We start from the raw sequence: 13,463 nt of genomic DNA, 5'->3' as shown, positions 1-13,463 counted from the left end.
AGTTACGTCTATTAGGTCAATATAGCAGCGTTTCGACCTGCCTCGAGTTCCCTTTCGTGACACTACTCAACGTCTACTACAAATCCTTCTCCGGAGACGGAACGACAATATCTCAACCTATCAAAACCCGCTGTAGCGAACAGCCACCCTTGTCGAGAAGAAGCGCGACGCCGAGCGACAGCCGACCGATCAACCGCGCAGAGCAATCGACACCCCCCCAAACACACACCCCCTCCACTAGACGCCATGGTCCGAGACAAGAGCCAGGGAGGACAGATGTCCCTCCGTACCGATGACTTCCAGCAGGGCCGCCGCCTGTACGAGCAGCGCCAAAGCATGATAGGCGCTGACGAGACCGCCGAGCTCCCTGTGTTCGACCCCGAAGTCGACCTCGCCGACCAGCCTGTCGAGCAGTTTCTGCCCTCCATCGCGCAGAATGACCGCCTCGATTTCCTCCGTCGCATCACCAATGAGCACGCTGCCCCCGTTCAGATTCGCGACGAGGGACTCTTCGGCGACACCAAGCAGCACCCCGCCAACCTCAAGTTCATTCAGGATCTATACGCGAAGAACGACGGTGTCGCCCTCCACGCCTGGATCGAGAGCCAGCTGAAGATGCGCATCGCCCAGCACCAGCTCGAGCAGGTGCTGGTCTCCATGATCGGCCAGCTGAGTAACAGCACCGAGCGGCTCTACGAGATGACCAAGGAAAACATTGAGGTCTCCAGCACAGCCACTGCAGAGCTTCGAAGCACCAAGAAGCAGCTGGAGAAGGCCCTCCGCGCCAACGCTGCGCTCGATGAGCGCGTTCAGCAGCTGGAGAACGGTTCCGTATCCAGTATTGACAACAGCGAGCACGGCGGTAACGGCGAGGCCTACCGCGCGCTCGAGCAGCGTCTTGCCCGCCTCGAGGTGCAGGGCAGCCGCGAGGTCACCCCGGCCTCGGCCTACCAGCCCTCTACCGGATCAAACAAGATGCCCGACGTCCCTACCTTCACGGGTGACGATGACGACAAGGGCCTGAAGTTCCCCCACTGGCTCTGGCGCATCACGAAGCGTCTTGAGAATGCGAACTACAGCACTGACGGCTACCGCCTGGAGTATGTCATCAGCAAGATCGGCGGCAGCGCGGCCGAGTTTATCCACCCTATGCTGGCTGCCAACGAGATCCAGACTGCCGACCAGCTGCTGCACGAGCTGAAGTCGGCCTACACCAGCCCGACCGCTGTGGATGATGCTGGCCGAAAGCTGGACACCCTCACTATTACCCTCAAGGATGTCCACCAGAAGCGCTCTGTGTTCGCTGAGCTCGCCCGCGTCAGCAAGCTCCCTGAGTCCCAGTGGAAGCGCCGCTTCCATGACAAGCTCCCCATGTACCTCCGAAACCAGGCTGTCTCTAAGTACCTGGATGAGGACGCTACTTTCTGGAAGTACACCGAGTACGTCGCCCAGCTCGCCAACGCCATGCAGCCTCCGGCGGCTAGCGACAGGGTCCAGAAGAACACTGCACCCACCCGCACTGTCCCCACCGGAAGTGGAGGAAGCAGCACCGCCAAGCAGCATACTCGCGGCCGAACCACTAACCGCGAGACCATCCCCAAGGCCCTGTACCAGAAGCTCAAGGATAGCGGTGCCTGCTTCATCTGCGGCGAGTCTGGCCATGTCTCCCGGGACTGCCCCAAGAAGCCCGCTGCTGCCGTGGCCGCTGTGGACACTACTGTCAGCGAGCAGCGTGTCTCAGACTCGGAAAACTAGGCCCCCTGGCACAAGCAACCTCCCAGCCAGGGGATAAGTGTGAAGAAGACGGAAGATTGGCGATTCATTCAGTGAACCTACAGAACCTCATAGGAGGGCAACCTCTTGAGATCGAGCTCGTGATAGCATTCAATGGATATGGAATTCGCCTGAAAGCCTTACTTGACACGGGAGCTAATGGGTACGGATTTGTGAACAACCGCGTGACCCCATTACTGCGAGATTTCTGCGCAGCCCCATCTAGCAAATTACTACGCCCTATCCCTGCTGCCGGATTTAACGGCGAACGATTGGAAGACGCCAGTGTGGTGTGGACCACTAACTTACACATTGACCGTCGAGTCCTTCTAAAGACACCCCTACTCCAACTCAACACAGGGCGCCACGACCTAATCCTTGGACGGAAGTGGTTCGAGTACCATGGAGTTAACCCGAATGTGCGCCGCAGGCGCCTAATGTGGCCCGAAGAATTACCGCCACAAGACACCCCGTCTACTATCGTCCGGGACATAGAAGACCTATGTGCCCCTGAGGTCATTGACGTACAGCACCAAATCGATGCCGAACGACGGCAGGAAATGTTCGAGATGGACATGGTACGGTACGACGAGCAACTACAGAGGAAGCGGACAGTGCCTAGGCCCACCAAGATACTCTGTCGACCACAGGGCTCGCGAGACCGACACACACAGCGGTCTGACGACGCCGAAAATGCCCGGAAGATGAATCGCGCGCTCGCCGGTACGCTGTCGACGCCCACAAAGAAGACGAAACCCGCGTGGGCCTCTGCCTGGCGGAAGAAAGAAGACAATGGTACCCTAGACATCGCCTTCATCAGCGCCCCAGCGTTCGAGATCAACCTGAAGCGCGAGGATGTAGAGCTAGGCTCTATATCACTGTACGAGCTGGACCGTATAATCGAGGATAAGCGAGAGAAAGACCCCCTAGAGGGCGATAACCAAGAGACCCGAGACCTCATCGCCACGAAGCTTCCAGAGGCGTTGAGGCCCTGGACGGACGTATTTAGCAAGGCAGCCAGCGACACGCTGGCGCCGCACCGCAGCTACGACCACAAGATAGAGCTCGTGGAGGGAGGCCGAGAAAAGCTTACATACCACCCCCTCTACAAGCAATCGGTGCCCGAGCTGGAGGCAACCAGAGCCTACCTTCTGGAGCACCTCCACAAGGGATTCATCGAGCCCGGCAATGCCCCCTTTGCATCGCCAACACTGTTCGTTAAAAAGCACGATGGCAGCCTACGGTTCTGTATCGACTTCAGGAAGCTGAACGAGATCACGAAGAAAGACCGGTACCCTCTGCCTCTGATCGACGAGACGCTGACGCGGCTGAGCCGAGCTAAGGTGTTCACTAAACTCGACATCAGACAAGCCTTCCACCGCATCCGCCTCGACCCTGCTTCAGAGGACCTCACGACGTTCCGTACCCGCTACGGGGCATACAAATGCAAAGTGTTGCCCTTCGGCCTCTGTAATGGGCCAGCTACGTACCAGCGATACATGAACGACGTGCTGATGGAGTATCTGGACGATTTCTGTACTGCATACATGGACGACATCCTGATCTTCTCAGACGACCCCCTACAGCACCACGAGCACGTCACGAAGGTGCTGGACCGCCTACGAAAAGCTGGATTACAGGCCGACATCAAGAAATGCGAATTCAGCGTCACTACCACGAAGTATCTAGGCTTCGTGGTCAGTACTGATGGCATACAACCCGACGAGGACAAAGTCTCTGTCGTGCGGAACTGGAAACCGCCTACGTCACTCAAGGGCATCCAGTCGTTCCTCGGCTTCTGTAATTTCTACAGGAGGTTCATAAAGGACTACGGACGCTTAGCCAGACCACTGACAAAGCTGACCGGTAAGGGCGTACCCTTCCGATTCGACGCCGATTGCGATAGCGCGTTCGAAGCGCTGAAGTTGTCCCTCACGACGGCGCCTATACTCCGCCACTTCAGGCCTGAGCTGCCCACACGCCTAGAGACTGACGCGTCAGACTCGGTGTGCGCCGGCGCCCTGGTCCAACAACAGGCAGACGATGGCCTGTGGCACCCAGTAGCGTTCTGCTCGAAGACGATGAACGGCGCAGAACTCAACTACGCTATACACGACAAGGAGATGCTGGCGATAGTTGTCTGCCTGGAAGAATGGCGCGCTGAGCTCGTCAGCTGCCACCAAAAGTTCGACATTATCACAGACCACCAGCCGCTTCTATTCTTTATGACGAAGCGCCTACTTAACCTGCGACAGGCCCGCTGGGCTGGCGCCCTGGCCGACTTCAACTTTCAGATCCAGTATCGCCCAGGGCGGGAAAATGTGCTCGCCGACGCACTGTCGAGGAAGAACGAGGATATCAGGACCCAACAGGCACTGAAAGAGGCCAACCGGACCCAGGTCCTGCTGCCGCCAGAGCTGCTGTCGCCGGACATCGCCGCCGAGCTGCGAGCACTGTTGGAAAACGCGGCGCAGCAGCCCGAGCTCGCCGTTGGGTCCCTCACGCCGGAAGAAGAGCTCCAGGGGTACCTACTGGTCGAGAAGGTGCTGAGGCTCAACCGCGACCCCGCGACAGCGTCGCTGGCACCAATGCGGACGCTGGCAGCCGAAGGTCGCGAGCGCTGGAAGATCCAAGACGACGGATTACTTACGATGGGCGGCAAGCTCGTCGTACCCGAAGAGGACAACTTACGCACTATGGTGATCCGCGAGGCCCACGAACAGAAGCTCCTCGCGCACCCAGGGCGTAACAAGGTGGTTAAGATGATTAAGCAACGGTACCACTGGCCTGGTCTCACGGCGGATGTGTACCAGTACGTCAGAAACTGCCATACGTGCCGTCGCTCTCAGAAACCCCGCGACAGGCCCCCGGGGGAGCTGAGGCCTCTGCCTATACCCGACCACCCGTGGCAGCACATCTCGATGGATTTTATGACGGTGCCCCCCGACCAAAAGGGCTACGATACGATATACGTAGTGGTCGATAGGCTGGGCAAAAGAGCAATCTCAGTGCCCTGCCACAAGACCACTACGGCGCGAGACATGAGCCGAATGTTCTACGAGCGGGTGCTGCCAATCTTCGGGCTGCCCGAGACCATTACCTCTGACCGCGGCCCCCAATTCATATCGGACTTCTGGGGAGAGCTCTGTACGCTCTGCGGCGTCAAGCTACAATTGTCAACAGCAGACCACCCGCAGACAGACGGTCAGACCGAGATCCTGAACCAGTACATCCTCCAGCGGCTGCGGCCCCTGGTTAACCACTACCAGGACAACTGGAGCGACATGCTGCCTGCGGTAGACTTCGCCCACGCGGCCCAACCCAGCGAGACCACTGGGCTGTCACCCTTCGAGGTCGAATTCGGCCGCCAGCCTCGACTGTCTTTTGACTGGGCCGCCAGGACCCGACGCTTCAACTCGACTAGAGAGAAGCTCAACCGCACCGAGGCTCAGCGGATGGCCCAGGGCATCCACGAGGCCTGGGAGATCGCCAGGGGTAACATGGAGGTCGCCCAAGCAAGACACCGGAAGTACGCCAACCGCCGCCGACGGCCCGACGACCTGAAGGTCGGCGACAAGGTCTTTGTGGACGTATCCCACTGGAAGACTGACAACGCCAATAAGCTGCAGCAGCCCTGGGCTGGCCCGTGGCCCATCACGGGTGCCGGCCTGGGCGGTACATGGATCGTGGAGCTGCCCGCGGGGAGCAAAGCCCACCCGGTCTTCCACCCGAGCAAGTTACGGAAGGCCGCAGAGGACCCCCTACCCGGACAGCACCAGGACCCCCCGCCGCCGGTCCACTACGGCACTGATGAACCTGAGTACGAGGTCTCACGGCTGCTTCGATCACGGGTATGGCGCGGCAAGCTACAGTATCAGGCCGATTGGAAGGGGTACGACGATGACCCGACGTGGTACGACGCAGAGAGCTTCCGCCACGCTCCTACGGCACTGCAGGCCTTCCACAAACAACACCCTACGGCCGCGGGACCGCCGCGGAACCTCTCGTCGTGGATGGAAGCAGCGGCCAGCGACAGCCCAGCCCTGCCACAGGCCGACGACAACGCTGTGGCAGCCCTCACTGTGATGAATTTGTCGGTAAACACAAACGACTGAGGGACCTACCAAACTTCCTTCCCTCATAGCTCCGTCAGAAAAGCCACCGCCAACGAATTTGAGACCACCATTCGGAAGCTGATTTTTCGCTCTATAATACCACATATTCCGCTGACGATTCGACCGGTCCCGGAATTAATAAAGAATTTTTCTATCCCAGCAGTCAACCATGGCCACCGCGGCCCACCTCGATCCGCTGTCATCAGCGTCAGACATGTCCGACCGCCTCAAAGCCCTCCAGCGCGACGGAGGCCCCTATGTCCACCACCAGGAGGTATCATTCGCCAACGGCAAGATCCGCGATTCGTACCGCAACTACCTGGTCGACGTCGACGACCGCGATATCCTCGTCACCTTCCTCCGAGCCTCGACTACCAACAACTGCAAGATTGCGCTGTTCAGCGCCCCGTCTGAGAACTGGGTTGGAAAGGAGGATCCGGAAGATGACGGCCAGAAGGGCATAGTGGAGGATTGGCACGCCTGGGCCGCGATGATGGTCAAAGACGCCCAGCGAGGCCAGCACCTCCTCATCTACGATAGCGATGCGAAAGACGTCGACGACGATACCCGGATTACCGACGCCCTGCGAGGCCTACAGCGCACCCTCTGGAAGCAGGCCTCAGCCCGCGGCAGCTTCACTGTCTGGTACTCGACGGACCAAACCCACGCCGGCACCGACCTCTGCCTCACCAACGCCTACGAGAAGGTCAAATATTGGGCCTCGCTGGCCGACGACAGGATGGAGGAAGGCGACGGACGCTTGGCGGGATTCCAGCGGCTTACGAAGAGATAATTCGGAGGATTTGGGTGGATAATTGAGCGCTGCGGACAGCGCCTCTCGCGCCGGGAGGGGGGGGTGATGTCACGGCACTGGGCGCTAGGCCCCTGTGCGCTCGAGCCTCAGGCACCGAGCGGACCCCCTACGGGTCACGTGACCACTGGACCGCTGAGCCCAAAAGCCCAGCGCCCCAGATTCCGCCCACTGGTCTACTTTTTCCCTCTTCACGTTGAGTTACGTCTATTAGGTCAATATAGCAGCGTTTCGACCTGCCTCGAGTTCCCTTTCGTGACACTATAACTCGTTAACTCCTAGGGTTTTTAAATAATTAGAAGTTTAATTTTATAAATTTATTTACTTATTCTACCTTTATAAATCGCTCAGGCAGTTCTTAATATTAATTATATAATATTAATACATAATATCAATAAATAAATACTCTTACTATCTCGTTAAACTATTTTTTAATTTTTTTACTTTTTAACTTTTTTTATAAAGTTTATAGCTATAAACTAATAGTAATATTAAGTACGTAGTTATATTATAAACCCTTATACCTAGCTAAGTTCGCTACCCTTCTAAATAATAGTAACTTATAATAGTAGTATTAAAATACCCTCGTTATTATTATTAAAAATAATACTAACTATTAATATACATTTCTAACTCCTACTTGCGCATATTTATATTTTTATTTTACCTCTACTAATCGCTTGGGTAGTTCTTAATATTAGTTATATAATAATAATATATAATATTAATAAATACCCTACTATCTTATTAAATTATTTTTATAATTTTCTTCTATCTTTTAATTCTCCTCTTATAAAGTTTATAACTATAAATTAATAGCAATATTAAGCGCTTAATATTATTACTTTATAAACTTATTATATACCTAGCTAAGTTCGTAGCTTTTTAAATAATAATAGCTTATAATAGTATTTAGTAATACTAAAAATACCTTTATTATTATTATTAATAATAATACTAACCTTATTAATATACGTTTCTAACTCCTACTTATATATATATATACTATATATTCGTTATTTTATTTCTTTTATTAATATTAAAAACTATTATAAGCTATTATTACTAATTCCTCTACTTAAATATATATAATTAATAATTAAAATATTAAAATAAATTATTATTAACCTATAATATTACTTCTATAATAAGAGGTTTAATCTTAAGATTATAATACTAATTAATACCGCTTTTTAAAAAAGAATCCGTAAATATAGCCTCAAATAACTAAACTTAAAAAAACTTATAATAATTAAAAAGAGTAAATCGGTATTATATTATTAACGTATTAGTTTTATAAAAAGAACTTTAATATTAATATTAATATTAAATAAAAATCGATTTTTAATATAGTTAAGAAATTATATAATTAAGCTTAGGCTAAGGAATAGTTATTTTAAAAAATTAGAGAATTTATAAAAGATAAATTTAAAGGGTAGTTTTAGTTATTTAAAAAGTAATTAATATAGTTTAATATATTTATTAGTATTTTAAGTTCGATTAATATTAGTAATTATAGCTAGCTATTATTAATTATAAAGTTTATTAAGTAATATACGTAATAAAAACTCGACATTAACCCTAATAAGACTAGCTTACTTATAAAGGTAAAGTTAGCCCCTAATAAAGCGGGATGACCCTAAAGGGCTACTCGCGCAGATTAATTATATATTTACTACCTTATTTCTTTTATTAAAATAAAAATCGCTATTATAAACTATTATTACTAATTCTTTTATTTAAATATATATAATTAATACTCGAAATACTAAGATAAGCTATTATTAATTTATAATACTACTTTTATAATAAAAGTTCGACCTTAAGGCTATAATACTAATTAGTACTACTTTTTAAAAGAATTTTTATAAATATAGCTTTAAATAACTAAATTTTAAAAACCTAAATAATTAAGAAAAAGTAAATTAGTATTATTATTATTAAAATATTAATTTTATAAAAGAGCTTTAATATTAATATTAAAATAAAAATCAATTCTTTAATATAATTAAAAACTATATAATTAAGTTAAGGAGTAAGTATTTAAATAGGTTAGAGGATTTAAAAAAATTTAAAGCGTAGTTTTTAGTTATATAAAAGGTAATTATTACCGTTAATCCGTAATTATAAACTTTATAAGAGGAAAGTTAAAAATAAAAGAAAATTATAACAAATAATCTAACGAGATAATAAGAGTATTTACTAATACTATATATTAATACTATATAATTAATATTAAGAACTACCTGAGCAATTTATCAAAATAATAAAAAAACAAAAAATAATTAATATAATTTAATATATTTATTAATACGAATTAATATAGTAATTATAGCTATTTATTATTAGTTATAAAGTTTATTAAATAATATATATAATAAAAACTTAATATTAACCCTCGTAAACTAGCTTACTTATAGGGCGAAAATAGCCCTTAATAAGGCGGGCCGACCCTAAAAGGTTAATTTTATAAATATTATATTAAAAAACCCCGAATTATAATAAGGTTATTTTAAAAAATACGGATTAAATATTATTAATTTAAAAATCTAAAATAAGTATATTAATATAAGTATTACTATATTACCGTTAATCCGTGGTTATGAACTTTGTAAAAGGAAAGTTAAAAGGTAGAAAAACTATAAAAATAGTCTAACGAGATAGTAAGAGTATTTACTAATATTATATATTAATACTATATAACCGATATCGAGAACTGCCCGAGCGATTTGCAAAAGTAGAATATAAAATAAATAAGTATTATTATTATTAATACTTAACTTCTATAATATTAATATAGCCCTAAAATACTTAATTAGTTTTAAAGTATAATTAATACCCTAAGCTCGTAATAATAAAATTAAAAACTTAGAAAAACTAAAAAAACTTAGAATTATTAAAAAAGTAAAATATAAGAGGTAGTTTTTAATTATTTAAAACGTGATTAATATATTATATTATTAATAATAATTAAGCTATATTAGTATTAATAATTATAATTAGTTATTATTAATTATAAAGTTTATTAAGTAATATATATAATAAAAACTCGATATTAACTTTTATAAACTAGCTTATTTATAGGGTGAAGTTGGCTCCTAATAAAGCGGGCCGGATTTTAAAGGGATTTTAAAAGTTATATAATATAATACCCGGGCGGGTAAATAGTAAGTTAATTACTTAGTTATTATAGTAATATTATTAAAGTTAGAGCTATTTAAAATTATATTACTATAACTTTTAAACTTTTTAGTTTTTATTATACTAAATCCCTTTAGGGTTCGGCCCGCCTCATTAGGGGCCTTCTTTGCTTTTACGAGCAAGCTAGTCTTATTAGGGTTAATATTAAGTTTTTATTACGTATTTTATAACTAACTATAACTAGCCATAGTTATTATACTAACTTAACTTAGTAAATATATCAAACTATACTAATTATTTTCTAAATAATTAAAAACTATTCCCTAAATTTATCCCTTTATAAACTTTTTAACCTTTTTAAATAACTACTTTTAACCTAGGCTTAGTTATATAATTCTTAATCATATTAAAAGTCGATTTTTATTTTAATATTAATAATATTAAAGCTTTTTATAAAATTAATACTTTAATAATAATAATACTAATCTACTTTTTTTAATTATTATAAGTTTTTTTAAATTTAGTTATTTAAGGCCGTACTTATAAATTTTTTTAAAAAGTAATATTAATTAGTATTATAGCCTTAGGTTAAACCTCTTATTATAGGTAGCGCTATAAGTTAATAGCTTATTTTAATATTTTAAATATTAATCGTATATATTTAAAAGAATTACTAATAATAACTTATAATAGCGATTTTCAATTTTAATAAAAACGAGGTAATAAATATATAATACGTATATATAAATTAAAATTAGAAATAGAAATATATTAAATATTAATAAGGGTAGTATTATTCTTAGCGATAGTAATAAAGGTATTTTTAATATTATTATTATAAGCTATTATTATTTAAAGGGCCGCAAACTTAGCTAAGTAGGCGGTTTATAATAGTAATATTAAGCGCTTAATATTACTATTAATAATCTATAATTATAAACTTTATAAAAGGAAAGCTAAATAAGTAAAAGAAAATTAAAAATAGTTTAATAAGATGATAGGAGTATTTATTAATACTATATATTAATATTAATATAATTAATATTAAGAACTATCTGAGTAACTAGTAGAAGTAGAATAAATAAATAAATATTATATTAAATTATAATATAATTAACGTACTATAAATATCTTTATTTATAACCCTAATACTTTTAAAATAAATATAAAAATCTATTCAAGAACTATTAAATAATAAATAAACTTTTTTTATATTCTTTTATATCTTTTATATTTTTAAGTTTTTAAATTTCAAAATTATTTATAATAAGTTTATTATTTAATATTATAAATATTATATATTAAAATACGAACTACTTTATTTAACTTAATAAGCTTAGTTCTATTTATTAAGTTTTATACTCTAGATCTAGCTTATTATTATTTAAATAAAAAATTATTATTTTAAACTTATATTATAAACTTAAAAGTCTTTTATATTTAATAAGACTTTATTTCTTTTTTAAAAAAATAAACCTTTTATTATTTATTACAAATATATTAAAATAAAATAGTTATAAAATTATATTTTTAAAATACTTTTAAATATATTATTATTAAGTATAAACTTTATTTAAATTAAGGGCTAGTTCATTAATAATGATATTTTTTAATTAATATTATAATAATAATTATTTGCTTTATAAAGGCCCTTAGTATTTAACGCTATTTATAATATTAAAATTATAACTAGTATATAAGCTGCGTAGCTTAGTAGTATAAGTCTGGGGAGTTTAAATATCTTAGCTAATTTTTAGCTCGATTCTAAAAAAAGCGGTTTAAATCCGCCCGTAATTAACGTTTTTTATATTTATATAACTAGTAATTATATAAGTATAGAAATACGTACCTTACGATTACTTAAAAAGTAATAGCTATATACGGCTAATAATAATATTAATCTATTATTTATATATATACGTATTATAAATTCCTTTATATATAGTTACGTAATATTACGTAATTAATTAGTAATATAATTAGTTATCGTAATTAGTATATTAAGTAGTACTAAATTAATTAGCTTAAAAGTATTATTACTCGGATGTAGGTATAGGGGCGATTATATAATATATATACGTAGTAATATATTAAGTTAACTTAGGACCCGCAGATCTAGAAATCTACTAGTATTATATAAGCGCACGCGCGATCAGATAAGCGAGAAGAGATAGTACGTAAATTAAAAATACGAAAACTTAGAATATATAACTAGTACGTAGTACGTAGTTAAGTAATTATTATTAAGGCTAAACTATATTAATAATAAATAAGGCTATTATAAAGATCGTAATAAATAAAAAAAAAGGTATTGTTATTAGATTAGGTTAATTAGAAATAAAGTATAGAATAGTAATATAGTATATTAAATAATAATAGCTCGTTAGCCTAGGCCGAGGGTATTAATAAAAATAACTATAAGAAATCGAGTAATAAAGCACTTAGTACTTAATAATAATATAATTATTATTTAAAAGTTAAAAATTAAAAATCAGCTACTATTTAATAAAAAGTTATTAATGAAGAAAGTCCTATATATATCTATACTTATATCAAAGAGAATAAGGATAATAATAAAAGAACGTTATAATATATAACTTTAAAAGGTTATTAAAAAGTAATAATAAGTAAGCAGGCCGTTATAAAAAGATAGCTACGCTTTTATTTATAATTATTTTTAGTACATTACTATAATAGCCAGAGGCTTAAATTATAATTATTAATAATAAATTATTTATTAATAAATAGTTAGACCGAAATTTTAAATTAATATATTTTCTAATAACTATAGCCCTTAATGAATTATTATTAAAATTATTAAAATAATATATTTAGTTTTACTTTACTTTATATATTACGTACATAAAAAGCTTACCCTACATAAGTATATTTTTATATATAGTTTCTTTTAATAGTATATATTAGTATATACGTATTTTGTTAATAAAAATATAATAGTACTCTATAATACGTATAGAGCTTTTATTAAAAAGATACTTACGTTTAGCCGCACTACTAACTACTTATTTTAAAAATTATATAGCGTAATACTTAGGTAAATAAACGGCTTATAAAAATCGTTTACTTAGTTATAGCTATAAATAGTACGTAATAATATTATTAAAATTAGAACTACTTAAAGTTATACTATTACTATTATAATTTTTAAACCTTTTAGCCCGTATTATATTAAATTATTTATAATATAATTAACGTATTATAAATATTCTTATTTATAAAACCTAATATTTTTAAAATAAATATAAGAGATTTATGGAGCTATTAAATAATAAATAAATCCTTTTTTATATCTTTAAATCTTTAAATGATTTATTTTAAAATATTTTTATTACTTAATATTATAAATAATATATATATAATAAATAACTTAATAAATTTATTTATAGTTTTTAAATTTAATATTATTACCCTAGCTTATTTATATTTAAATAATTTTATTATTAACCTCGACTTTTATTATATTCTTAAGAACGTATTTTATTTAATAATACCTTATTATTATTTTTATATTCTTTAAAAATAAGCCTTTTTATTATTTATTCTAATTATATTAAAAATAAATAATATTTATTTTAAGTATTTTAAAACATATTTAAATAAGT

At 39.3% G+C, this 13,463-nt stretch overlaps 2 protein-coding genes and 1 further gene across 2 annotated transcripts; all 3 read left to right on the top strand.

The window, feature by feature from the left end:
* Window positions 1-232: 232 nt before the first annotated feature.
* Window positions 233-1,864, top strand: HER10_EVM0000543 (Gag protein). The gene has a single exon (XM_035470319.1). It carries the CDS (start codon window positions 247-249, stop codon window positions 1,753-1,755), a length of 1,509 nt encoding a protein of 502 aa, XP_035326022.1. The 5' UTR covers window positions 233-246; the 3' UTR covers window positions 1,756-1,864.
* Window positions 1,865-2,477: 613 nt separating this feature from the next.
* On the top strand, window positions 2,478-5,888 carry HER10_EVM0000027 (uncharacterized protein; the record flags this gene model as incomplete). The annotated part of the gene is made up of 3 exons (XM_035469825.1): window positions 2,478-2,774; window positions 4,146-4,472; window positions 5,205-5,888. 3 exons carry the CDS (start codon window positions 2,478-2,480, stop codon window positions 5,886-5,888), a joined length of 1,308 nt encoding a protein of 435 aa, XP_035326001.1.
* A 169-nt stretch (window positions 5,889-6,057) lies between these two features.
* On the top strand, window positions 6,058-6,681 carry HER10_EVM0000495.
* Window positions 6,682-13,463: the final 6,782 nt, after the last annotated feature.

Source organism: Colletotrichum scovillei, assembly GCF_011075155.1.
Source record: "Colletotrichum scovillei strain TJNH1 chromosome Unknown Contig00012, whole genome shotgun sequence".
Classification (NCBI taxonomy): domain Eukaryota; kingdom Fungi; phylum Ascomycota; class Sordariomycetes; order Glomerellales; family Glomerellaceae; genus Colletotrichum; species Colletotrichum scovillei.
This window is presented reverse-complemented; position numbering and strand designations above follow the sequence as displayed.

What these genes read in the sequence shown, in the direction of transcription:
- HER10_EVM0000543 (XM_035470319.1), top strand. Translation starts at nt 247, where the DNA reads ATGGTCCGAGACAAGAGCCAGGGAGGACAGATGTCCCTCCGTACCGAT.